The sequence below is a fragment of the Cygnus olor genome, chromosome 3, assembly GCF_009769625.2.
Source record: "Cygnus olor isolate bCygOlo1 chromosome 3, bCygOlo1.pri.v2, whole genome shotgun sequence".
Lineage (NCBI taxonomy): Eukaryota > Metazoa > Chordata > Aves > Anseriformes > Anatidae > Cygnus > Cygnus olor.
The window spans coordinates 5,232,077-5,259,219 of NC_049171.1; the positions used below are offsets into that span (position 1 = coordinate 5,232,077).

Below are 27,143 nucleotides of genomic sequence, written 5' to 3' on the forward strand. Positions count from 1 at the left end.
ACGTTAGAAGCCATCACAGGTCAAAAAAATAAAGTTTCTTGATCAGTATTGATTATTGATCACTTATATTATTAGAGTCCCAGAATGCAGATACAGATTTATATTCAGCAGTCAAAACACTAAAGCCATTAGGAACAAAGCGCCATTTCTGTGATCAGCATCCCACTGCTCTACATTAACATAGAGTGAGTGCACTGGCATACATCATCTTGCTTCAAAGGAGACTCCATATATTTTGGTCTCTCAAAGGAAGTCCACCTTCTCATATATCTTTTCAATGAGGGTTAACATGTTCTTCATATCAGCTGACTGCTGAATAGTATTCATATCCTTTAAAAGACCCTTCTGATTTTTTATCTTCAAAACTTCTTCCTAAATAAAAAATCATAATAGATAACAAATTAAAAAAACTATTATATTGAATCCAACAGAAGTTTCACTCCATCAGACATTCATGCAGACTACCTGTATTTAGATTCAGCTAAAAATAAAAGATTCAAAGGCACACAATGAAACAGACTTCCTTCCATCAGAGTTACACAGAGGTATACTTCAGAAATGATTACATACTCTTTAGAACCACAGGGCTCATAAGAAAAGACAAGTGTTCCTTTAAGTGGCATGTTTTCAAGGGTTTTGTTCCGTTTTTAAAGCACAAGCTTATTATATAGCCCTGAATGAAGAGAAAGAAAAAGGAAAAACTTTCAGATAAATTGCCCTCTCTGGCACCGTTTAAGTAATAAAAGCACTTTCTGTTGCCTTCCTTCTCATACTCAAGCTGCCTCCGAAAATATATTCCATGCTCACCTGCAAAGTGGGTGCCTGTAAACTGCGCTTGGGGAGTTCTGGAAGGTGGAGTGCCCCAGTGCCACCTTCCTGGAACACCTAGAAGGAAGAAATAAATAAACCTGAACTTTTAAATTTTGCAACTGAAGTTGAAAAAATGAAAAGACACATTCTCAAAGGCAGATGAGTCCTTTATACAACACTCTGCAGAAACAACTCGCGTGTGCTAGCTCTTGAAACACCTTCTCCTTAGAGGAAGGCAGCAAGACCTGTTGCCAATACCTTCTGGGCCTTTTTTTCATCTTCCTCTAACTGTTTCTTGAGCGCCTGGATTTTGTTCTGCAGTCTCATTATAGTTTCTTCCATGTGTTCTGCTGATTGCTCGGCTTCAGTTATTTCTTCCTAAGATAAAATATAAACAAAAACAGAACAAAATCTGCTTTAGAAGTGGTGAGTCTTTTGTGCTTAATATACAGCATAAAGATCCCTACACAAACAGCCATGAAGAAAGGAAAAAAAAACACATAAGAAATACAAGAAATTAACTTAAAGAATTAACATCTGTTCCACCTCCTGATAGTACTTTAGAAAGCATTGAGAGCTTAGTGTCTCTCCTCCAAAGCATCAGCCAAGTCACTGAAAAAAAGAAAAAGAAAAAAAAAATACTGTCACTAAAGTGGGTGATGGTGAACACTGGACTACTCTTCCACAGAAGCACAGGCATAGCCAGCAGTCCTTCTAATAAAAAGTTACAATGCACTGAGGAGCAGCATCACAAAACCTATTTTCTTCCTTTCCATGTCTTTCATACCTGCAGTTGTATCAAAGTCTTTTCGTTTGTCTCAAGCATTTGTTTCTCTGCCAAGTGAAGGCTCAGGACATTCTTCAGGTCACCCAGCTTCCCTGGAGGCACCTTTAAGGTCTTGAAAAGTCCCAGCATCCTTTATAAAACAGAAAGGAAGCATGACTACTTGTTTGGAGTTCTTTGAAAAAAAAAAAAGAAGAACACAAAAAAAATTAGTAATGAATTCTCTGGGGAGAAACTAAACTCAGTTTAGCCCAATTGCTGTCAGCGAAATAAAAGTATCAAGACAGGAAGAAAAGCTGTCCCAGATTCTTTTCCAAACTGGAATTCCAAAATTCACTAACCAAAGGTTAGCAAGTGTGATGCTCATCTACAAAAAGTGCAAGAAGAAGGATCCAGGGAATTACAGGCCTGTCAGTTGTTTTCTGTAGGAAACAATATCAAATACTTTGCTAAAGTCCAAGTATCTTCTTGTTATATACATCAAACTGTCACAGTTTACACAGATTTGATATGGAGGTGCAGGAGGAGTTTGGCAACTCAGAAATCAGACCTGACACATCACAAATGAAGCACAAAAAAGAAAACAAGTTATGAGAAACTAGCTGCTCGTGTTCACATACTGGAAGACCAAAGAAAGCAACATACAGGTTTAGGCCCAATGTTGATAAGGGGTATACCAACCCATACGAACACAAATTCTCAGCCACAAACAATTGTTCCCATAATGACATAAAAAGACTCCAAGTTATGCCCTAGCAATTTTTTTTTCCTTTGACTTCTCTTTGAATTAACTTTAACAGTCACAAAACGAATTAGAAATTAAAAAAAAAAAAAACCTTAGCTCACTGCTCCTGCCTCTATCATAAAATGATAACAAAATAAATAGCTGCCGACAAACATAAACCCTACTAAATAAGTGCAAAGCTTATTAAAAGAGCTGTTAAGAATACCTGCTTAGTCCTGCTACTTCTGTAGAAGTAGCTAAAATGGGTCTGGATACTTTCAACAACACTTGCTTGTCCGCTGTCAAAATATCTCCCTCCTTGATTTTGCATCCACTCTCCCTTCCAAGTTTTCCTAACTGTGATGCTCCCAGGAGCAATCCTGCAACTATGGTACAGAACAACTGGGTAAACCAAGTTCCCTTTTTCTCTCAAAATTATAATTTCTTACCTCTCTTTCAAGAGGTTTAGGTGTTTCTGAACGTCTCCTTTTCCCCCACTTTGTTGGCACAAAATAGATCTGGAAAGAAAATAAAGGCAAAGTTTTTTTTTAATCAGAAAGCCTGCAAGCACAAAAGACCTCAAGTCAAGTAAACATGGTCAGAACTTCTCTAGATGAAAGTTTCCAGCTTCACACAAAGTTATATCATACATTCTTCAAAAGAAAAGGACTTGTGGGTGCTGGTCAACAGCCAGCTGAACATGAGCCAGCAGCGTGCCCAGAATGGCATCCTGACCTGCATCAGAAATAGTGCAGGAAGCGATTGCTCCTCTATGCTCAGCACTGGTGAGACTGTGCCTCGAGCACCGAGTCAGCTTTTCTGACTTGGGCAATGTCATGATTTTTACTTTATTCCCTGGGGAATAAAGAAAAGAATCACCAGGATATTTGGCACTTACAGTATTCCCGAGTCCATTACAGTTTCCAGAAACTTCCTGCTGCTCTCTGAGAGAGTCTGCCAAGATTCTGTTTTAGCACTGGTTAGTTTCACTTTTTTTGAATAACCTCTTTCACCTGATAACACAAAGAAAGGAAAAGATATGATTTGTTGAACCTGGATAAGCATCTTTTTCATAACTCAGTCATGCAGTAGTTGAAGATGCAATGGTTTGGATTTTTCCATCTCACAAAAATATCAGGTCAAATCAATCCATATTACATGGTGTTTTTTGTTTGCAAGTGACAAGTTCTTTAACAAGCACGAAATACAAGAGGTTCTTTCCTACAGCAGCAGATTCCATTCTAACCAGATACTTTTCCAAAACTGCTGGAGATACAAACAAGACAAGGCCCCTGCTGTGTTGATTCTCCCACTTGTGTGAATTCACAGCAGTTACTGCTAGCACTTTATTTGTGAGAGATAAAAATAAGGAAAGAATACAATCTTACCTGCAGGGGAATAATCCTCATCTTCCTTATTTTTCCTTTTGACTGTCTGAGTGACTCCCTGAAAAGAAAGATTTACTACAAATGTTGCAATTTTGAGACATTCTCTGCTGTGCAACCATTTATTTACTACGATTAACCTGCCATAAAAAGCACGCGAAAGCACTTCAATGCTTGACATTCTTCTATTATTACTGACTAGAGAAAAGGCTTTCTGAACTGTGACACTGTAATTTATCTCAAGCAGGTTAAGGAAAGCGATTCATTCTTCTTAGTTCCTCCCATTCCAAGAATGGGCCATGAAATAAGAAATACACAAGATGTTTGCCTAACCAGCACTGAGCTCACACTGCTCATAAGGTAAGCTGTTAAGCAAACTCTTTCCAACAGTAAGCTGCTCAGGCCAATCCTGAGATATGGAGAGAATATTTTCCAGGACTGAATAAACGTCACATGAGCCAAAGGAACTTAGATTTCACCACTCTGTTCAAGGAGACTCTATGCAGGTCTTCAAAACCACAGCCAGCTCACCTTCTTGTTAATCATCCAGCAACACTTCCCTCTGTTGACCAAACACACAGTAGCACACACCTGCTCCCTGGTTTCCAGGATTCCTAGTTAAGGCGGGGGGGCTGTATTATGGCTTTGCCTGTGGTTTTTCTTTGCGTGTTAGTTAGTTTTTTTGTGTTAGTTTTCTTCCCAGCAGCTTGCGTAGTGCCATATTTTAAATTTGTGACCGAGACATTGCGGATAACATGGGATTTTAGCTGTTGTTGAAGACTGCTTACACAGCACCAAGACCTTTTCTGCTTCTCATACTGCCCTGCCAGCAAGGCTGGGAGTACGCAAGAAGCTGGGAGGGGACACAGCCGGGACAACTGACTCCAACTGACCAAACAGGTACTCCATACCACATGACACTGTGCTCAGCAATAATAGCTGGGGGAAAGATGGGATGTTTGAGGGTATGGCATTTGTCTTCCCAAGAAACTCTTGCACATGATGGAGCTGTCCTGGAAACAGCTAAACATCTGCTGGCCAGTGGGAAGCTGTGAGGGAATCCCTTATTTTGCTTTGTTTGGGTGTTTAGCTTTTGCTTCACCTTTTACCCTATATTTATCTCAACTCACAAGTTTTCTCGCTTTTACCTTTATATCATCCCCATCCCACTGGGGGGGAATGAGCAAGCAGCTGTGTGTGGCTGAGCTGCCTACGAAGGTTAAACCACAACAGTCTCAAAGGAACTGTCCACACTGGACATTTCCTCAAGAGGACTACCTTTAATGAAAGGTATGAAATCCGTGAAGTCTGCCAGAAAAGTGGGCAAATATCCATCTTTCTTTCTTCGGTTATTTTTTTTAACTTATTTGACCCAAAATAATGATTACCTTTCTTTTTTGAGCTTGTTTTCTTCTTTCTCCATCCGTTCCCTTTTTTTTGCTGGTATGTTTTCTTGCTGTTCCCTCATTATCTGTCTCCCCCATTTTACTGGAATATGTACGGTGGTGTTTCATTGTCTGTAAACCAAATGGCAAAGGAGGAAACAAAGAATCCAGCAATTATAATCCATCTGATACAAACTGCACGTTAACAAGCAAAAGGAAAGAAATGCCACAGTACGCGGGCCTGAAGCTTGGCATACTTGTCTAAGTGCAGGACCATTACAAAAGCATCCCCATCTGCCTTTTAGACAAGGCTTTGTGTGATCTACAAATTTTTGTAGATGTAAAAGCCAGCATGCCAAAGATCAGCAGTGCAACACAATAACTGCAGTGGGAACAATGTGGTCTGCACATAAAGGCCTTCAGCCATAGAAATTCCTTATCTTTATAAGGTAGCCTGGTAGAGATAATCCATTAGAACTTTTTTATCCTACTGTCTACGATAACATCCCTTGCTGCAATTTTAAGCCTTTAATTTCTTGGCTTATTTATTACAGAGATGGAGGAAAAGGAAGCTGCACATCCCACAAGCCTTGCAAAACATCTCAGATGTAGCTAATTCCTCTTGGTGAGACAAGTTCCTCCAGCTGTGGCAATTACCAACAGTTCTCTTCCAACTCCTACACCCTCCCTCAAGTGCTGTGTTCAGTTTTGGGCCCCTCAGTACAAGAAGGACATCAAGGGTCTGGAGCGTGCCCAGAGCAGGGCTACGAAGCTGGTGAAGGGCCCAGAACACAAGTCCTGTGAGGAGCAGCTGAGGGAAGTGGGGGTGTTTGGTCTGGAGAAGAGGAGGCTCAGGGGAGACCTTATTGCTCTCTGCAACTGCCTGAAAGGAAGCTGTGGGGAGCTGGGGGTTGGCCTCTTCTCACAGGTAACTAGAGATAGGACTAGAGGGAGTGGCTTGAAGTTGTGCCAGGGGAGGTTCAGGTTAGAAATGAGGAGACATTTCTTCTCAGAAAGAGCAGTCAGGCATTGGGACGGGTTGCCCAGGGAGGTGGTGGAGTCATCGTCCCTGGGGGTGTTCAAGGAGAGGTTGGACGTGGTGCTTAAGGACATGGTTCAGTGGGTGACATTGGTGGTAGGGGGATGGTTGGACCAGATGATCCTGGAGGTCCTTTCCAACCCTAACGGCTCTGTGATTCCTCACGCGGGGGTGCTGGGATACAGGCAGGAGCCCAGAACCGGCCCCATACCGCCACCCCTCCCGCAGTTCATCCGATTTCACCTCCCAAGGAGTGCCGCGGAGACCGTGCTCGCGGGATCCGCTCCCCGTGGCGACCCCCCCCACCGGGCATCACGACACAGGACCATCATGACAGCGACTCTCCGCCCGCGGCGCGCGCACTACAACTCCCAGCATGCAACGCTGCGAACCCCAACAGCGCAACAGGCGCTCCGAGCGAAAAGCCTACCGGGAGCTGTAGTCCTTACAACCAACTCCGCATTCCCCCAACCCACCGCTCCTAGCGGCTAACACAGCGGCAACCCCCACAACAACTCCCGGCGCACAGACTCACCCCGCTACCGCTGCCTCCTCACAGCTCCCACCGGCTCCGCGTCCCAGCGCCGAGCCGTTACCGACCCGTTTTACCCGCGCAACCGGGCGCATGCGCATAGCGAAGAGAGGAGGGGAAGGGGGAGGTGAGGCGCATGCGCAGTGTGCGCGTGGGTACCGGCCGGGGTCCTGAGGGGCCCTGAGGGGACGGAGGGGGTCTGCATCGCCCCGGGGCTCGTCCCGCCTCTCCCGCTGCCCCGTCCCGCACCGAACTGCGCCGTGAGTGCCCGGGGAGGCCTCGTGGTGGTCCTCCGGTCCCTACTGGGCACCGAGGGGGTGTGAGGGGGCGGGCCGGGGGTGCTCGGTGCTGCCTGGGAGGGCTGAGGAGGGCTGGGGGGGGGGGGGGGGGGGGGGGGGGCTGTGAGGGCTGAGTGGGGCCGAACGGGGCCCAGCGGGGCTGAGTGGGGCCAAACGGGACCGAGTGGGCCTGAACAGGGCCGAGTGGGACTGAACTGGGCCGTACGAGGCATTCAGGTGTCCGCCGCCTCCCTCCGAGCTGGAGCGGGTCGGGGTGCTGCGTGCTTGCTTTTCAGGAGGGCTGTGGCACGACCTGTGCAGAAGTGCAGCTCGCAGAGGTTGCCCTCAGGCTCTCTGCAGGGAGCTGAGGCTTGTCCAGTGCCCCTTGTGCACGCCAGGTTATAGGCGTGCTGTGTATAGCATCCAAAAATGTGTGAGGAGCATGTTGCTGCACCGTAACAGGGAGGGGGATGCTTTCCAGTTTTACCGTGACTTTCTCATAAAAGCATAAGGGGAAAAGTTGTAGAGGGGATCTTACTAACCACTACAAATACCTGAGGGGACCATGTAAAGAGGATGGGGACAAACTCTTTGCAGTGGTGGCCAGTGGTGGGACTGGGGGTAATGGGTATAAACTGAACCACAGGAGGTTTCATCACCATAGGAGGAAGAATTTTACGGTTCGGGTGACAGAGCACTGGGACAAGCTGCCCAGACAGGCTGTGTGGTTTCCTTCTCTGGAGATATTCAAAACCCACCTGGACATGATCCTGTGTAACATGCTGTAGGTGACCCTGCTTGAGCAGGGGGGTTGGACTAGATGGTCTTCAGAGGTCCCTTCCAACCTCAACCATTCTGTGATTCTGTGTGAAAAGGGTTTCCAGGGGCTGTGATGAGGCAGAGAGGAGGTGGCTGGGCCCTGGAGCCACGCTGTGGAGATTTTGGCTTGGTTTGAAAAGTGTAGGGATGGGGGACATAGGGCAGAAGCAGAGAATCTTACAGTTTGGGGGAGTTTATCCCCCATCTCAGTGTCACACACGATGGGGTGAGCTCTGCAACTTCTGTTATTCCTGTGTTCTCGCACACCAGGTTTTATCGCTTTGTTTCTTTCCCAGCATAGCCCTGATTTTCATCCAGCCCAAACCACCTTTTTGAAACCCTCTGAAATGTCAGCAATTTGCTGACGGCGCCCTCACGTCAGAGTTCCTATTTGATGTTGGGGGTTCCTCTTTGACCCAAAGGAATTTGTAGATCAGAGAGAGGTGGTAGGAAGGCGAGGAGGCAGGTAGGCACTCTGTGTTTGTGCACTGCACTGTCTTTCACTGACTGATTAATGGTGGTGCTGCTTAGGGACTGAAATAAGGTGCACAATTCATGTGTGGTGTAGAGGAGTTGGAATATCTTCCCTTACCAGAGAAAAATGTAGGCTTTTTCATGAACTTTTATGCATTGTCTGGTTGAAAGACAAGGGGAGAGGGCGTCTGTCAAATCAGCAAGTGAATACGTTTCTCTTTTCTCCTGAGTAATTGTTTTGGCTTTAACAAACTGCTTAAACTTTCAAGCTGACCTCTCCTATCTCAGATCTATATGGTAATGTAAAATATTTCTTTTTAAGCCCTTCAGCTTGCACCGTGCTGGCCAACCACTGGGGCAAAGATGCTGAGAGCCAAGGATGCTTTCCTGCGCCTGCGGCACTGCCGCTGCATTTGCCCGGCGCAGCTTCCAGCCTGCAGGCTCGCATGGCGGTCGCTGCACAGGCAGCCGCTGCACCCCGAGTGGGCTGCCCTTGCTGAGAAGCAGCTGAAAGGCAAGAACCCGAAGGATTTAATCTGGCACACCCCAGAGGGGATCGACATCAAGCCCTTGTACTCCAAGAGGGACACGAAAGATCTCCCGGAGGAGCTGCCGGGGGTGAAACCTTTCACACGAGGGCCGTACCCCACCATGTACACATACAGGCCGTGGACCATCCGCCAGTATGCTGGCTTCAGTACAGTGGAGGAGAGCAACAAGTTCTACAAGGACAATATTAAAGGTAAGAGAGCTCCTGTGGGAGGCCACTCTGCCATGCAAAGCAACGGGAACCAGTCACGTGTCAAGTTATATGGAAAATGTGATTGTGCAGCCTGGTGGGGTTTGATTTCTCATAGGCTCTTCCCAGTGGCACTGTATTTCTTTAGTAGCTGTAAATTGGATCATTTCTGAAACTCTCCTTGCTTCGTTTTACTACTGAGATGGAAAGATGAATGTGTTAAATGCTATCTTTAGTTCTTCTGCATTGACGCTGGCAGAGACAGCATTTGGCTGCATCCCAAGGTCCAAACGGTAGAGATCATGGAGCACTTTGCTCTCATTTTTTGACCATAATAAAATACTGTAGGGAACAAATCTGCTGAAATTTGTCAGTTATTTCTGGGATTAATGCATTCTGACATTTTGGGTTTCCATCTCATTTTGTAAGCTTTTAATGAACTCATGCAAATACATATGAACAGTGGCATTCCTGGTATACTAGTAAAGCCAGCTTCCAAAAGTATTGGTATTTTCATTATCTGAGAGCAGTTTCCCCAATATTTCTGTAGAGTATTGTGATTTGCAGCAATTCGTTTAAGTAATAGCAGGAGTGTCATCGTAATGTACTTCTGAGTATTGCAAAAGCTCTACTGAAAAGTTAATCTTGTTAGACTGACACATCTGTTTTACACCAGCTATGCTTCTTTTTGAAGCTAGTTACAACCTTACCAGCCAAAAGAACAGACCACTGACATTTGCATTCCAAGTAATATGTCTGTGATGCTTTTACGTCCCACTTTACAGTCCTTCTTATGCAAAATGTCACTGTTGAAGGTTGGAGGGGTGATCTTGGGGGGGAATTTTTACCTTTTGCCTTATTTTGGTTAGCTAATATGAAGCAGTACTAGCTGCTGCAGTATTCTTGCAAGTATTGAATCTTTGCATTCGTAAAGGTCTCAGGGAATTAAGGAAACACAAATACAGGGTATTAGAGGTTTGCAAACAAACATTTTGAAAGAGACTGTTGTGAATATACTCTGCCTTACTGCTGAAAGTCGCTGGGGAAGCAGGAGCTTTAAGGCTTGGGCCAGCTAGTAGCACTGCTCAATTTGTTCCTCAAGAATGCTTGCTGCCTGAGTTTTTCATTGTCATCTGAGTTTTGAAGTTGTGATACTGTAAATTTACCTCTATTCTTGTGTTAATAGTTGTATTAATATCGGATTTTTTAGCATTGATTCTGAATCCAACCTAGGTTTTTGTAAAGCATTTTTAATCGATTTAAATCACTCTTTAATTGGAGCGGTGCTGAAATATAATTAATCATCAGTTCTCACAACAGGTGAAATTTGGTTTGCTTGTCTCAACAGTGAGCTGGACAAATTAAAGTTTTTGTCACTGTGCTTCAGAGCTAACACCTAGTTTTTTGGATGAACAGTGGTGGCTGGGATCTGACCATTAAGAGTTCTGATGATAAGCTGATTTGCAGAGATCAGCTGGTTAGATACAGTTAGATACAGTTAGTTCAGGAGCAGCGATGCTGATCAGAGGATGAATGTGTGGGATTTGTAGCCCCAAGTACTGCTTTCAGGTTGCAGCAACACGTTTGTCAAAGAGCTCTAACAGTCCAGTTCTCTTCTTCATATAAATAATTTTCTCTTGCTGCAGATTTAGTAATGCATCACTTCTCATCAGGAGTAATCAGCATATGTCGAAAGAGCCATGGAAACAATCAGCATGCATGTGTTTGATTTGTGATAAGAAGTTAATGGGATGTGGTTTATCACACTTTTTTTTTCCAGCTACACTAAGTAATATTTCTGAGTGTAAGCCCTGATGCTAAATGTATATGCACATTTCTAATTTGTGGATAAAATGTTACTCAGTAGTTCGTTAAGCACACCGAGTTGATTACGTGGCTGAGCTGGAAGGACTACAATACTTTTTTCGTCAGTTAAAGGCTTTTTCATTGAAAGTTTAAATTTACCATAGATTATATGACCTTGTACAAGTTTCAGCAGGGAGCAGTATTGAACATCAAAAATGGGTTTATTGTACAAAGCTGGATGGTGTAAAATACAATTAATAAAATTAGATTCAGTTCTAATTCAACTTTTGAACAACTTTTTCTGTGTTTTTTTTTTTCTTGCCTCATTTAGCTGGCCAACAGGGATTGTCTGTTGCTTTCGACTTAGCTACCCACCGTGGTTATGATTCAGATAATCCACGAGTTCGAGGGGATGTTGGAATGGCCGGAGTTGCCATAGATACAGTGGAAGACACCAAAATCCTTTTTGATGGAATTCCTTTAGAGAAAATGTCCGTTTCTATGACAATGAATGGAGCAGTCATTCCTGTGTTGGCGACGTTCATTGTGACTGGAGAGGAGCAGGGAGTGCCTCAGGCCAAGCTGACAGGGACAATCCAGAATGACATACTGAAGGAGTTCATGGTCCGGAATACGTACATCTTCCCTCCAGAACCATCCATGCGGATTATTGCGGACATCTTCCAGTACACCTCAAAGGTAGTCATTGGTCAAGTGCATTTACTTTATTATACCTCGTTACCTACGTACGAGGAACTGTGCAGAACAACACAGAAGACAGGAAGGCCTGTTGTAGAGAAGAAGGATGCGGTTGTGGAAGCAGACAGGAGTACAACTTAAGACAAGTGAAGGTCCCAAATCACTTACAGCGTAAATTTTAGGATTAAGTAAGTCTAAATCAAAACCAGATTAAGACTAAGTCTGAAAGCATGGCAAGAATCATAGAGACAAGGAGTAGAGAGGCTGTTGGTTGCGTAGAGAATGAGAAGCCACGTAGTTAAGAAGCATTATGCAGCTGTAAGCAGGAGCAAGGAGGTAAGAAATCTTGAAGGACTTCAGCTGTGAAATGAAGCATGAGAAGAAGGTAATGAAAAGAGTAAAGTCCTGAAGTACCAAAGTTCAGTACTACAAATTGTTTTCTTAGTTGCATTTTCACTGAAGAGTGGAACACCTTGAGAAAGAATGATCATGATGAATGATAGCTTAAACACAATAATGAAAAAAGGTAAAAGCATGTGAAATAAACATCTGCAAACACCATTTAGTGTGCTGTATTTGCAATCTACAAATAATGGATTATTTCTGGATGTTGACAGCACAATTATCTGATTCTCCCCTCCCTTCTGCTTTCATACGCTGTTGTCTTTTATTTTTGCAGTATATGCCAAAATTTAATTCCATTTCAATCAGTGGATACCACATGCAAGAGGCAGGAGCGGATGCCATTCTGGAATTAGCTTATACTATAGCAGATGGCTTGGAGTACTGCAGAACTGGACTTAAAGCTGGCCTCACCATTGATGAATTCGCACCAAGGTGAGCTAAACAAACTTACAAGTACAAAACTCATTTTTGGTAAAACCCCTACTTTAACGTTAAATGTTCTTCAGTATTTCTATGTTCTCAGTCAATATTGGCAGCGCTGTTATTGCAAATACATTTTGCTACCATTTAAACTTTGCAAAAAACAAGACAAAACAAAAAAAAAAACGTATCTGGTCCATGACAGTCCACATACTACATCTGTGCTAACAAACTGAATAAAATTCATTCAGAAGCCCAAGCATTGCCGATACAGTTGTAGCTTTAGGACTGCAGAATGTATCACAAGCTCTTGCAATGTTATTGAGTCTTTTGTTATCTAGCATTACTTTGAAATATTTGAAAAAATACATGCTTAGCAAAGCAAAAGTTAAGGTATTTCAAGGAATTTACAATTGCATGCTTCCTAAAAGTGTTGTTTCATTTTCACTAGAATATTGTATCATTGTTTAATTACTTCCAAACTGAGCAGAATCACAGTTTCAGTGTCTAGTCTTTTCTGATTTACACGTTACGTAAATACACAGCGAGTCTGAGAAACAGATGTGGTTCCTGCAGCCTGTTGCACAGTCAAACTGTTGGAGAGAGTTGAATTAACCCCTCTTTCCAAGATTTGTGACAAAACTAAAGTGGATCATTTAGAAAAAGATCCAGCATTATTGTCAGACTTTCTGGTGACAGAGACTGTAAGAGCCTTTGGCAAATTGTTCCAGTAGCTAATTCAGTGCATTTTTAGTATAATGAGTTTTATGGGCTTTTACTAAGCATATTTACTTTTATAAATCTTAGAAGTTATAAACAAAAAGGTAGATCAGTTGGCGTGTTCCCTGATATGCTATCCAGAATTGAACTGATGTTGAATTTGGATTAAAATTGTCGGAAGGGTGAAAGCTTGCTTATGATCTGTAATGACTTCTCGTTTAAAGTAGTTTGTGAGTGATAGCTACACAAGAAGATTGTGTCCAGGAGAATTCCTGGAAACTAGAACAGCGTTGTCTGTATTGATGACCTACTGGAGCACCGCTTCGCCTAGGGATCCCCCAAACAATCCCTGGGGGCATTTTAGCAGTTCCAGCAACCAGTGGCACTGGCAAGAGGCACTGCCTGTTGCCTCTTGCCCTGCCTCTGGGCACCACTGGAAAGAGTCTGGCCCCATCCTCTTGACACCTTCCCTTAAGATATTTGTATAAATCGATAAGATCCTGTCTCAGTCTTCTCTTCTCCAGGCTAAGCAGGACAGTTTATTGGCATAGATGTGTGTCATTCTGTAGCAGGTGGCATCAGTGTCCAGAAACATTCCCAACGTCTCATGTTGAGGTTATATCTGTAAAATTAAATTAATCAGAGACCTTGCTGTAGGACTTGTCCTTTACTAAAACAGAGGTTTTTAGATTAAAGTTTTATCCTGTTCGTACTCTCTTATTACAGACTCTCCTTCTTCTGGGGAATTGGCATGAATTTCTATATGGAAATAGCTAAGCTACGAGCTGGGAGGCGGCTGTGGGCTCACTTGGTAGAGAAAATGTTTAAACCCAAGGATCCCAAATCTCTTCTGCTGAGAGCTCATTGTCAGACTTCAGGCTGGTCACTCACTGAGCAGGTTAGAAATGGGACCCTCATCTGTTTCCTTATTAAAATACGTTTAACTTCTGCGCCTTCGTTTAATTAATTAATTTATTTTCTTTGTGGTAGTATATGCGTGACTGATATGCCTCAGTCCTGCAGCAGAAGCTTTATCCTTCAGAGCTTTTCTTTTCCTTCCAGGATCCCTTTAACAACGTTATTCGTACTACCATTGAAGCAATGGCTGCAGTGTTCGGGGGTACACAGTCCTTGCATACAAATTCCTTTGATGAAGCTTTGGGTTTGCCCACGGTGAAGAGTGCTCGCATTGCTCGGAATACGCAGATCATAATACAGGAGGAGTCAGGGATTCCTAAAGTGGCAGACCCTTGGGGGGGATCTTACCTCATGGAGTGCCTCACCGATGATGTCTACGAAGCTGCTTTGAAGGTTAGTTTGCGTGACCTTTTATGTTTTGTGGAAAAATTTTAGGTATAGGAGTTTTAAGAGATGTTTTAAGGTACTGTTTGATATGTTGGTAGCTTCTTAAAGGGGAATTCTTACACTTATGCTTCAGTGATTTTTTTAGTAAGTGAACTTTATAAAAACACAGTGTTTAGAGAGAAACTTCAGTCTTTTGGCAGACTACCTTCAGAAAGAAAATAGCCCAGTGTAGAATAAAAAATAAATTTATCAAGTCTGAAGACTCCTGATTTTACAGGATCTCTGTTTCATATGTAAGGAAAAAAAATGGGGGTTCAAAAGTGGAAGGAGTCAAACCATCCTACCTAGGTACATGCCTACTCATGCCTGTGGTTGTCTGCTTGAAACTTTAAAACCAGGGGTTATTGCAAGTGAAGTTTTATAGCGAAACTATAAAGGCCTTTGATGCTGTCCCCCATTAGAGCCTCATTGAGAACCTGTTGAAGTATGGGCTAGATGAGCAGACTGAAGTGGGTTGAAAACTGATGGAACAGGCAGACCCAGAGGGTAGTGGACAGCGGTACGAAGTCTAGTTGGAGGCCAGTAACAGGTGGGGCACCCCAGGGATCAATAATTGACAGTCCTGTCTATCTACATTAATGATCTGGATGAGGGGGTAGAGCACACCCTCAGACAATTCAGGGATGACATGAAAGTGGGCGGGAGTGGCTGCCTCACCAGAGGCAGCTGTGCTGCCATCCAGAGGGACCTGAACAGGCTGGAGGGGCGGGCTGGCAAGAATCTCATCAAGTTCAAGAAGGAGTCCTGCACCTGGGAAGGAACAACTCCAGGCACCAGGATATGCTGGGGGCAGCCAGCTGGAAAGCAGATCTGCAGAAAAGGACCTGGTATACCAAAACCCGTAGCCTGAGATGCAGAGAGAGGAAACACTTTTAGGAGTACAAGACTGTATATTTAAGTGTTGCGAGAATTTGGATGGTAGTGTAAGTGCAAAGCTCATTTTGAGAACCTTACTAATACTTTAGTTTTCCCTTTATTATTTTCTCAATCCTCTGCATTTCTCAGCTCATTGAGGAGATCGAAGAAATGGGTGGAATGGCCAAAGCTGTTGCTGAGGGAATTCCCAAACTTCGTATTGAAGAGTGTGCAGCCCGAAGACAAGCCAGGATTGACTCTGGTAGGGAGCAGGGTGATGAAAGAAGGGGAAACTCCCAGTAGAATACCTTTTTATAAAGTTTTTTTTTTACATGTATTTGCTTTCATTTGTTTTTTCCTTAGTTTAGGAATAGCAGATTGCGAGTGATAAAATGGTAAGTTTTTAATTGAACATCAGTGAAAGCTTCTGGATATATCAGTATGTATGAAACTAGTATCAATATAAAAACAGTCTTACTTGACGTATTGAAGACCAGACTAGACAAAGCCCTATAAACACTATTTTAATGGAGTATCTTGAGCCTATCATATCTAATTACTTAATTTTTGGCATAGCATTTTTGAACTATGGCTCCTGTACTTAAAACTGTGATCTCCAGCAGGTGGCAACATTGACCAAATCTGGCCAAATCTCTCGTTTTGTTTGAGAAGTGCCCGTGTCTCCTGAAGACTGGAAAAACCCAGTCATCTTGTATTAGAGGAAGGTTCTTTGTTTGCGATTATAAATATGCACATATAATAAGTATATGTGGAGGTGTGTATATGTATAAATATGTACAAATTTACATTTTTATATGTGTAATAAAAATATACGTGTGCTTATTACCTCTTTTTGTAGTCTGCATTCTGGTAACAGTCCAGTAACAGAAACTGGGCTTAACTGGAACATGAAATAATTTATATACACTTAAGTATTTTTGGTGGTGGTGTTTGTTTTGGAGGATACATTTGAAGCAGGTTTTATTGCTTTGAAGAGTGAGAGTGTAGTAATGTTATCAAACACTGCAAATAAAATGATAGTTAAGTCCATACTGGCTGAAAACTAAAATCCAGTTTTTGAACATAATAATTTAATTTTTATTCACATGGAGTAATTTTAAGTCGGAACTTCACTTTCTTATTTGTCTGCTAAAATAAGAAAAGTAAATGCAGAGCAGTGTAGAAGACCAGTATCTTTGCTTAATTCTGTAAAATTCAGTTACATAATCTTAAAAAGAAAAAAATAGCTGATAAATATTAGTGAGTCACTACTAAGTGAGTTTGTAAGATAAATATTCTATTTCAAATCTTTTACCTGCCCACTATTCACTGACTGTTCATACATTTAACCATCTCTTATCATAAAACACCGAAAATAGACTTAAGTCCTTCTTATCATTTAAGTATTTGAAGTGTATATAGTTATAAAGTAAAGCACTGCATTATATTGCTCAGAATTTTCTTGTCGTATAATTATGGTGTCCTTTCATAGTAGTTTGCAAACGTATTCTAAGTTTCCGGTGTTTCCACTGCAAACAGGGTCTGAAGTAATTGTTGGAGTAAACAAGCATCAGCTAGAAAAAGAGGAGACAGTTGAAGTTCTGGCTATTGATAATACTTCAGTCCGTAGCAAGCAGATCGAGAAGATTAATAAGGTGGGAACTACCTTCTTAAATATTAGAGTTATTACAATTGCAGATAGAACCTGAGTAAATGTTACAGGAAGGTGGCTTCCGGAAAACATGACCCTCAAATTTCTGAGGACACAGTGGTGTTTAGTGGAGAAGCTGGATTTCTGTTCATTAAATTCAGTGCAGACTGCTGGAAAACCCCAAGAAACAAAGCATTAAAATTCAAACAAAAATGTTCTGTTCATTGGGTTTTAATCCCTGTCTTTAGATAATCTCATGAGTATATAAATAACCTTTCAAAATTGAGAAATAGACATTTTCTAAAACTAAGGTAGAAAATAGCTATGCAGTTTTGCTTCAAAAACACGTAACGTTTCTTACTCAGACTGAATATTTTTCTTCTGCACTTTAGGTGAAAGCTAGTAGAGATCCAGCAGCAGCCCAGCGATGTCTTGCTGCTCTAACACAGTGTGCAGCTACAGGTGAAGGCAATTTACTGGCTCTTGCAGTGGAAGCAGCACGTTCAAGGTACTGAGGATGAGGGTGAATATCCAACTGCTGTGTAAAAACTGATTGATTGTTTTCATCTTTCAACTCTTCTTGACTACGGTGTCAGCAAAGTTGGTTTCTCGAGATGTTCTGTTTTTTTTCTTCAGAGATGGAAATAAATAATGGCTACAGTTTGAACTTGTAAGATAGACGACTACATTTTACACTCTGTTACAGTTATGCTTTAATTTCTGGTAAAGAACAATGGGGATACAAAACATCTCATCTGAAATGATGTTGTTCACGCACCTTGTGTTGTTTAAGGCTCAGACTCCTAGCAGGTTCATCATGTAACTAGGATTCTCAGGCACCCTGCAGTTTCATAGGTCAAGGAGCTTGAGAAGTGTCTGAGATGTGAAAATGGATATGCGCAGTCTTAATATAGTCTGTTGCTTCATCCTTCCTTGCACCAGAGCTTGGTGTGAAAACATTTTTTGATTGAGAAATAAGTTTCCTTAGTCAGGCAAAGATGTAAAAGATGCTCTTAAGTAAAGCAGCGGGACGTCTTTTAGAGTCCAGTGGGAACGTGTACTTTTTTCACCTAAGGTGCTTTTAAGACTCTTCTCATTCCTACATCAAAGTAAGCATCAGTGCCTAGAATATGCCTTATCTACCTGTTCTTTAATTAACTAAACGCCCCAGAAATTAACAAGCCAAATCCACTCCTTATTGTTATGCGCTCCTGTTTTTTACCGTAACTTCTCAAATTTCTTCATTCATTTTCCTGGAACACTAACAGCCATACTTTGAATACATTTTGTCCCATGGAGAGTTTGTCACGATGCTGCTAGCAGCATGTCTACCTGTGCTTGTCTGTGTATTGTAGGGGTTACTGAAGGGTCGTGTTGGATTTACCAAGGATTCGTGACTTCTCTACCAAAATTGACCAATTAACTGCTAGTTTCTCTCCTTAGGGACTTTGCTTTTATTATTTTTAAAGGCCTTCATGGGCTGCAGCTCCACTTTATAAGTTGCAAACAAAATAAAACATCTCTGCCCTGAAACTAAGTAATCCAAATACAAGATGTGACCATAGAATGAAGCTGTCATGGTGTCTGATAAAGAGAGTTGTGAGCCCTATGAACATCTACAAGGAGCCCTTCTATTAAGGGCAACATGGGAAAAGATTTTCAGGTGAGCACATTCATCCTTGACAAGTAGTAGACAAAGATGGACAAAGGCATGAAGTGCATGTAATGCTGCTGCTTGGTCTACCCAGTCTGTGTCCTCATAGTGCTTTGTCACCTGATTGCACACCGCTACCTCTCATTGCTTGTGAAATGCACAGAGGGGGTGGCAGTAATGTGAGATTGAACGGACTGAAGGTGACAGTCTTAACAGACACATTATGGTCATTGACTTTCTGATATTTGTGCAGCAATCCTCTGCAGCTGAAGTACAGAAATTCATAGGACACAGACAGCAGTTTATGTAGAAACACACTGCCCTTGCCACCAGACATCTTTTAAGGGCTACGGGCTAATAAAACAGATTTTATAGTTAATTTTTGGTCTTTATTTCAAAATGACAGATTGACTTAAAACCATAGATTAGGTTGTAAACTACCTGTTATCCATCAAAACAAAGGTGTGAACGAAATGTTGTTCCACACAAGACAACTGAGTGACAGTCATATGAAGGAAACACAAATTTATAAAATAAAGGCACAGTGACTTCTGTTCTCTCAGGTTTGCATAATAGTTTAGTAGGGTTTTATCAGCGTGCATAGAAATAACTATAAATTAATAATAAGAATTGCAGTAATTAAGTTTTACAATACTGAGATGATAACAGTCATATCTAGAACAAAATATTGCTGTAAAGGTAAACAGAAATGGGAAGTGTTTTGTTTATCCAGATTGTAAAGAACTTGTCTAATGTTATGATTAGCTGATTAAAGAAAAATATTGTCATTAGAAATATGATTTTAATCATGTTAAGAAGAGAGGCTGTATTGCTGGCAGCTGACAGCTGTCCCACTGTGCATACATAGATGGCACCCTCTGATGCAGCAGGGCTAAGAACTAAGGAAAGATTTTTATTTTTTTAATATTTGTTGGAAAATAGTAGGACAACACTCGAGTAGTTTAAAAGCAAAGCTATTATTATTTAGGAACTGTGAATTACTGTGAATTTTAAGGGTTTCAGGGACTTAGGACAGAATTTCTGAAGTACCCTAAAGGGATTTTAGAAGCAGCATTTACAGAAGAAAGAAATGTATTTCGTTTTTTTGTGCAGTACACAGTTAACTTAATCCCAGCCACCAGATTATACTTCAATAAAGCTGGTAGTCCAGACCCTTTCTTTTTCACCTGTTACATGAAATTTTTATTCACTCTTCTGCATGGCAAGAACAGAAGAGCACTGTACAAGTATACTTACATGTGCTGCACTTCAATTTAAAACTGAAGTTGTGCTTATACACTGCTTTTGCAAAAGAAGAGGGGGTGAAAGATGTATTGAAATTTAGATTTTTTTCCAGAAGAGAAGGCACACGTTCAGCCATGGACAGTGTTTACACAGGAGGAAGTTGACAATGTTTATGCATGGGATGTGTCTATGTCAAGCTGCAATCTGTGACGTCTGGCACTCTGAGAGAGAGTCAGTATTTCTAGATACTATCTGTCAGTCTGCTGCAAACTCACTGTTCAACCTTGGGGAAGTCACTTAATCTAACACGTTAGCCTGCTTTTCAATTATTTTTTTTAGTACTATCAGACAACAGTAGTATTAATATGATTATGTAGATGTCCTGAAAAACAAAGAACAGTATCAGCGAATAAAATCTGAAAACTGCTGTTATTTAGGTAACGCTTCCTAAGCTGTCTGAGATTCCACACCCTGTAAAAATGAAGAATATCACATAGTGATGTCAGTGGGTTCTGCTGCTATCATGGACAGGTTGCCTTACACTTAGTGCTTATTAAAGAATTACTAATTCATAAATTTGAAGATAGTATCAGTCGAAGTCCCATTCACACACAGTCTTCCAGATAATATTAATTTGATGTTACTTTGCATTGGTTGCTTTTGTCAGCTAAGAACCTCTTGAATCCAGATATAAACTCCTTACTGTGCTGAGGAAGAAAATGGATAAAAGCAGAGAACTTTCAAAATACAATTCCAGAAGGTCATGGGGAGGGAAGATGACAGAAAATGATCAAGCATGTGTTAATGAGTAAAAAAAAGTGTGTTCCAGCACGATGCTCTCTTCTAGACAAAGCAGGCCAACCAAGTAGTGATACATAGAAATAAGAGGCCACCTTCAGGCATGCGCATTGCAGATCTCACCTATATGTTCAAGATAGAATTTCTGCAGTTTTATATTAGTTTAGTTAGAGATTATAGAATCATAGAATCGCGGAGTGGTTTGGGTTGGAAGGGACCTTAAAGATTGTTTTATTTCAACCCTGCTGCCATGGGCAGGGACACCTCCCACTAGACCAGGTTGCTCAAAGCCCCATCCAGCCTGGTCTTGAGCACTTCAAGGGATGGGGCACCAACACCTTCTCTTCCCGTAGCCTTCTGGCCACGCTGCTTTTGATGCAACCCAGGTATGGTTGGCTTTCTAGGCTGCAAGAGTGCATTGCTGGCTCATGTTAACTATGGTTAAGTTTGAGTATACAACACATAAGTAAAAAAGCAAAACAGCTGGGCAGTCGCGGAAAGTAAAACACCTCACTGAAATGTACTGAATCATTCTGTTAATACAGCAGAAATCCATCTGTTATATTGGAAGTGTGGCAGATTGAGCAGGGTAGGAGTCAGGTAGTACCTACTGGAAATGCAAACAGCAGAAGGAAACCTGAGTACAATTCTGTTGGCCAGAAGTTGCATCTTGTACAAATGTCCTTTGAGCATTTTGTATTAAAAGATTTGGGGGATGCTTAAACGAATTTCATTTAAGAGTAGCTTATAGTTAAATGTAATATGACAGGGAAAAAATGTGAATTTCAGGGGTTTGAAAAGTGTTTAGCAGTAGCCAAATGGATAGGGTTTGGTCTCTGTATCTGTAAGCTTACTTTCAAAGTGTTTTGTAAGGGTGCTATTTGTCTTCCTTTCACTTTGACAAAGTTTGCAGCAAGTCGTACTTGTACTTGGTACAAATTCTTTAATCATTTTCTATCCAAATATAAGCTAAAATATTTTTGCTGAATATATTGGTGTGACATCTCATCCGGCGCTTAGTGGCATACCATAAAATCATTATACAGTACTAAATCTCAGTTAATTTCATACCAGAAGAAGCTTGGTGTGAAGGGACTACTAGGTGAACTGCTCTTTCTCCACAGATAAGTTGTTTTTCCCTTCCAAGTAGATTCCTTTTCTTAGTATTTAGGTGGGGGCTCTTTTGTTATTGGATCACAGCATTGTCTTTTTGGTTCAAGTCCGCATGATAGATTTTACACAGAAAGGTAGAATCCATTAAGCACAAGATTTTAAATGCTTTGGAACAGAAACTGTTATTTCTTCTGTTTATACGAGAAGGCAGCAAAACCTGGTTTGCTTCTGCCAATTATGCTACAGCGGTAAAATGGTTTATTTCTAACACGTACAGTGTCTCCAGTAGCAAACAGAGCTTGTAATTTGCATGTAAATGGATTTTCCTAGCTTCCTCTGCATCTCAATGGATAAAAGAGCTATGTCAGAAGAAGAACAGTAAGTACTTAAAATATAGGCAGTAAGGTCAATACAAACAAATTCCAGTAAACAAGTTAGGTTGCAGTCTGCTTTGGGGTATTTTCTTCTTTTTTTATTCTCTTGATTTATATTTCTGAGTTTGAGTCCAAGCGCATGATCATGCAATCTGAGCATTAAAAAATTCCCAGTTGAGAAAATTCGATTTGCTGAAATATTTTGCTGTGCAACAGTCCCAGTTGCCTTGTCATATATAAAGTCACTTCTCACATCAGCAAAACCATGCTTTCTTAAAAATACTCTCGCATGTTCTATTAGTGGATGAGTCAGATGTTCAGAGTTGTAGGACCACAGGGGAAATGAGTGTAATTGAATTTGCTCCAGCAGCAAGGCAAATAGTTGAGCCACTGCCAGTGATTTCTGTATTCTATTCTCATAGAAGCCTCCTGATAGTATTAATACTCCTTGTCTTAGGTGCACCGTTGGAGAAATAACAGATGCGATGAAGAAGGTGTTTGGAGAGCATAAAGCCAGTGATCGAATGGTGAGCGGAGCTTACCGCCAGGAGTTTGGAGAGAGTGATGAAATTCTTCATGCCATCAATAGGTGAGAATAGCTTCCCAGGAAGCCTCGCGTAGCCTCGCGTTTAATCCATGAGGTGTATGTGCTGCTACTCACTGTGCCCTAAAAAAGCATTCCCCAAATCCTGAGTTACATTCCCCAAAACAAAACAACCGCCTGCACAGGCCTTCTCACGCCTGTAAGCAAGTAATCAGGATGAGAAGAAATAAGTGCAATAAGAGAAGAGTTAAAACTTAATTTAATTCTATGTGCTTGTAAACAAAATCCACGGAGCTGACTCTATACTTTGAGGATTTTGTTCAAATAGGCAGCCGTGGGATTAAGAATCTGAGAAACACTGCATGAGATCTCAATACATTGGACTGATTTGTTTGAAACCGTGTAATAATACTCACTACAAATATTTCCAGCAATTCATATTTGCAAAACCTGGTTTGGGGCAGGCCATAAATTGTTCCTGCACCTTCTTTCTTACTGTTTCTAACACCGTAGAGCTAAATTATGTCTGGATATCCACGCACAGCTTTCAGCCTATGGTTGTTACTTACTCATGTCGCTAGGGAGAAAACATCAGAGGATGGCAGTATGTGTGAAAACACCAACTATTTGTGCCTTTTGGCAGCTTCTGCCTTTAGTGCTGTCCTCTTTCTTGGGTGAAGAGACTGAATTGCTATAGTGGGCGGCAGTGTAACATGGATCAATGCTTACAAGTCCCTGCTGTGTTGGGGCTTATCTTAAAGAATCTCTTAAAAGGGAATTTCTTGATGGCTTCGCAGTGGTAATGTTTAGCCTGATTTGAAGGTAGCTGTGCTGGGAGATGGCGCCATCTTTTCTTATTTCAAATGTTTAGTCTGAATTTAAGTGTTTGTAATTATGCTTTTATATGAAGCAGAACTGATGACTTGAGAATAAAGATCCAGCTCCCTTTTTATATATCTGCCTGTATGTCAGAGGTCATATGAACCGGTTGTGCACATGCTAATGAAACTTCGCTACATGTCACATTTGCACAGGCCTTCAAAAGCGGGTTTTCACTCTTGCCCCACTCTTAACTCAAGCCCTGGGTTGCAGTGCCTCAGGTGGTATTAGTAGGGCAGGCTCTGGAGCACGTAAGAGCTGGTTTTGTTGGAAGGGAGCATGTGGGTGGGTAAATAAGAAAACAAGAATATGGGAATAAAAAACAATAGAGAAGGATTTTAAGACATTACAAATCAATTCGGATACCTACTTCAGTGATACTCTTAACAGTCCTTAGGAATAGAGAAGGCAGGCCCAACTCCTCCTATAGGTTGTCAAACAGAAGCTTTGTCAGGCTGCTTCCCCCCAGTCACCTTGCTTTAATTCCTTTTTAAGATGTCAGTGTTGGGTTTTTTTGTTTGTTTGTTTGTTTTTAATTATTCTTACATAATACATGTTGTCCTGGCATCATCTCCTGAGGCTGTTTAAATCCATGCTGATAAATGCTTTCTCTTGAGTCATTCTTTTCCCCAAACTAAACCAATGGATTCCTACAGTGATTAACGCAGCTATGTCAGGCACACCAAGTTCGTACAACTCCATCCTTGACAGAATGCTCAGAACAGTACAATATGAACAAACTCATGTTAGTAATATTTCTAAAAAACAGTTGTCTTAACATCCCACTCAAGGACAGATCGTGACAGTACACGGATAATGAGAAGCGAGGTGAAAGATTAATCTCTGAGCCTGTGATTACACGGTCACTTTAATTCAACAGAAATCTGAACTGCCACCAGAAGGGAGCACACAGGAAGGGGAACGTGGTAATCCTCTTCTGCACAGTTTTGTGCCCTGTTGTTTTGTGCCTTTGTTTGTGACTAAGACCCAACTCAAGCCTGTGTGCCATGCATACGTTTGAAATAATTGGTCGTAATTATTCTTAAAATCTAAGAATTGTGTTTAAGTTAGTTGTAAGTCAGCTCATTAAATCCTCAGAGAATGCAGTGATTTTTTCCATTGCAAAGCAGCAGAGTAGTAGAGCGGTTTTCTTCAAAAAAGAATGTTTTATTGTTCAGGATGGTAAGTACAAGAAATTGGTTATTAATCGCATAACATGAATATTAAAATAGTGTGCAGACTACATAAGCAAACCATGAGTTGGAAGATCCTTTGGTATGATATAAAGAAATTATGCTACAGTTGCAGCCTATGAATTATTTATTTATTTTTAATTTGTGGAAATGCTTTAATGAATCCCAGTGATCTACAATGATACGATACATGTTTTCAATCAGAGTTAACAAGTTCATGGATCGTGAAGGGCGCAGGCCTCGTATACTGGTTGCAAAGATGGGTCAAGATGGCCATGACAGAGGAGCTAAAGTTATTGCTACAGGATTTGCAGACATTGGCTTTGACGTGGACATAGGTCCTCTCTTCCAGGTATGACTGATTGAGCAGCGTTTCAAATAGTGTGATTATTTTTTTTTCCTCCCTAATGCTTGCTGAAAAATCAGGCTGGGACTATTGTCATGTAATCCTATTTCTGTACAGACACCTCGAGAAGTGGCCCAGCAGGCAGTCGATGCGGACGTGCACTGTGTCGGTGTGAGCACACTTGCAGCAGGTCATAAAACTCTTGTGCCTGAGCTCATCAAAGAACTGGACGCCCTCGGCCGGCCAGACATTCTTGTCATATGCGGAGGTGTCATCCCACCTCAGGTATGTGTCAACGTTATTTCCATCAAGAATAGGAGACCGCTTTAATTCAGTCTGAGCTGTTTTTAGCTATTTCTTATATTCTCTCAATGTCAGAGGGGATTTACTGTGCTGAAGGCTGCCGTGCACAATCGCCAGGCTCAGCGCAGATCTGCAGGGTGGTCGCAGAGTGCTGTCAGGTCTCCTCGGTCTGCTTTTCTGCACACCGTGTCCTGGTTTAACTTGCGTTGTTTATTGGATGGAATATTAAGTTGTGTTATGAAAAGACTAGCCTCAGGGAGGTGTTCTTTATGCTCTGTTGTTTTTGATTACCAGTATCTTGCATAATATTGGTGAAGGCTAGCTCCTGTCTGAAGAGAATTTATGGCTACCAGTAACAGTTCTGAAGAGGCACAGCTAGCAACTAAGACAAGTGGCTGGGCCCAGCGTCTGTAGGCTACACATCTTAGTCTCTCTTTAGCCTCTCTTCAGTTTCCCTGTTGTCAGGATTAGTGTTGCCTCTCATTCCCTCTCCTTAACTATTTTTCCTAAACTGTTGAACAGTTGTTTGGATTCCCTTGCAGTCAGATCTGTGCCTTTCTCCTGAAATTTCCAGTAGCTCATCCACAATGTGCCTGGTTGTGCCACCTTTAGAGCCATCTTCTGTCTTTTGTATTTGTCATCTTTTGTATTTGCATACAAATCTTTTGTTATTCCCTTCTCCCAGACTTCTTTCTCCAGCCAATCAGGTAAGTGATCAGGAAGAACAAACTTTTAAAGTGAACAAACAAAACTCATAGTATTTTTCTAAGCAATAAACTGTGTTCTGTCCAGTATCTCTCAATAGGATGCTACTAGCCTTTGGTTGGAAAAGGTGTAGTATATCCTGTAGAGAAGTAAGAGAGAGTATATAACTGCTTTGTTTTTGTTTTTTTTTTTGAATTTCAGGACAATCATAAAATCAGAGTTCCTTTGACTGCAGAAGACCACTAGCAGTTCAAAGCAGCATTTTCAAAATCAGAAGTTAGATCAAATTTAGATTAGGTTATTCTGGGTCACATCCAGGTGACTTCTGAATATTTTCAAGCATCTGACATTAGTCTGATAGTAAACAAAAGACCTTTCCTGTGAATGTTTTTTAGTATTTCTTTATTCCTCCAACCATTTTTTTTGCCGTTTCCCGTGATGCTGTGCTGCCTTTCTCTGGGAGTTGATGCGTGTGTTTTCTCAGGCCCAGCATGCAGGACAGAGCACACAGCAACTGTAAAAATCAATTTTCTGTTTCAGTGTTAATTATGGATCTTGCATTTCTTTCTGGACAGGATTATGACTTCCTGTACGAAGCTGGCGTTACCAACGTGTTTGGTCCGGGGACTCGCATTCCAAAAGCAGCCGTCCAAGTGTTGGATGATATTGAGAAGTGCCTGGAGAAGAGGCAGCAGTCCGTGTAATGCTGAAACCTAACACAACTCAGCCGGCCTTATATTAATCACTTACAGAATGTAATCATCAGCAAGGGATGGCCAGACACATACCTTTGGTTCCACTGCCCTCTGGCCTGGTGTTTTGTGCTTTCTAAGAAAGTTGTAAATTCTCTGCTTGTTCTGTTTGAGGGTTATTTATATATTTACGCACAAGATAATTTTATCTCTAGAACTACAAATTCAAAGAATTAATGAAGTTCAGTGGGTGCGTTTTTTTTTGTTTTGTTTTTCTTTTCTTTTTATTTTTCCCAGATATACTGACAAATAAAATACATGTTCTAGCTCTTTGGTTGGTCTCTTGCATGCAGATAACTTCTTTTGAATTTTTAGACTCAGGCATTTGGCAGGCATTGCAGCCTTCA

At 41.5% G+C, this 27,143-nt stretch overlaps 2 protein-coding genes across 3 annotated transcripts; one reads left to right on the forward strand and one right to left on the reverse strand.

Annotated features, from left to right (window-relative positions):
- Positions 1 to 243: 243 nt before the first annotated feature.
- Positions 244 to 4,249, reverse strand: CENPQ (centromere protein Q). The gene is made up of 7 exons (XM_040550797.1): positions 4,235 to 4,249; positions 3,707 to 3,764; positions 3,217 to 3,331; positions 1,598 to 1,727; positions 1,069 to 1,188; positions 808 to 885; positions 244 to 372 (listed from the first exon to the last, which is right to left on the reverse strand). Exons 1-7 carry the CDS (start codon positions 4,247 to 4,249, stop codon positions 244 to 246), a joined length of 645 nt encoding a protein of 214 aa, XP_040406731.1.
- On the forward strand, positions 3,707 to 27,062 carry MMUT (methylmalonyl-CoA mutase). 2 transcript variants are annotated; one of them, XM_040552386.1, is made up of 15 exons: positions 3,707 to 3,763; positions 5,091 to 5,220; positions 6,663 to 6,786; positions 8,553 to 8,972; positions 11,107 to 11,474; positions 12,154 to 12,311; positions 13,746 to 13,917; positions 14,082 to 14,330; positions 15,390 to 15,501; positions 16,779 to 16,894; positions 17,283 to 17,398; positions 22,532 to 22,663; positions 24,895 to 25,042; positions 25,154 to 25,321; positions 26,620 to 27,062. In XM_040552386.1, exons 2-15 carry the CDS (start codon positions 5,149 to 5,151, stop codon positions 26,746 to 26,748), a joined length of 2,484 nt encoding a protein of 827 aa, XP_040408320.1. In that variant the 5' UTR covers positions 3,707 to 3,763; positions 5,091 to 5,148; the 3' UTR covers positions 26,749 to 27,062. The 2 variants fall into 2 exon arrangements, with proteins under 2 accessions (XP_040408320.1, XP_040408319.1); XM_040552385.1 differs by lacking the exons at positions 3,707 to 3,763; positions 5,091 to 5,220; positions 6,663 to 6,786 and adding an exon at positions 6,796 to 6,919.
- The last annotated feature ends 81 nt before the right edge of the window (positions 27,063 to 27,143 follow it).

Bases quoted from the DNA above. Each gene is read 5' to 3' on its own strand.
- CENPQ (XM_040550797.1), bottom strand. The intron at 1,728-3,216 runs GTAAGTGCCAAA...TGTTTTATAAAG, and splicing joins GTAATGGACTCGGGAATACT to GATGCTGGGACTTTTCAAGA. The intron at 373-807 runs GTGAGCATGGAA...TTTTTTATTTAG, and splicing joins TACAGGCACCCACTTTGCAG to GAAGAAGTTTTGAAGATAAA.
- MMUT (XM_040552386.1), top strand. From the start codon at position 5,149: ATGTTTTCTTGCTGTTCCCTCATTATCTGTCTCCCCCATTTTACTGGA. The intron at 11,475-12,153 runs GTAGTCATTGGT...TTATTTTTGCAG, and splicing joins TCTTCCAGTACACCTCAAAG to TATATGCCAAAATTTAATTC. The intron at 25,043-25,153 runs GTATGACTGATT...ATTTCTGTACAG, and splicing joins ACATAGGTCCTCTCTTCCAG to ACACCTCGAGAAGTGGCCCA.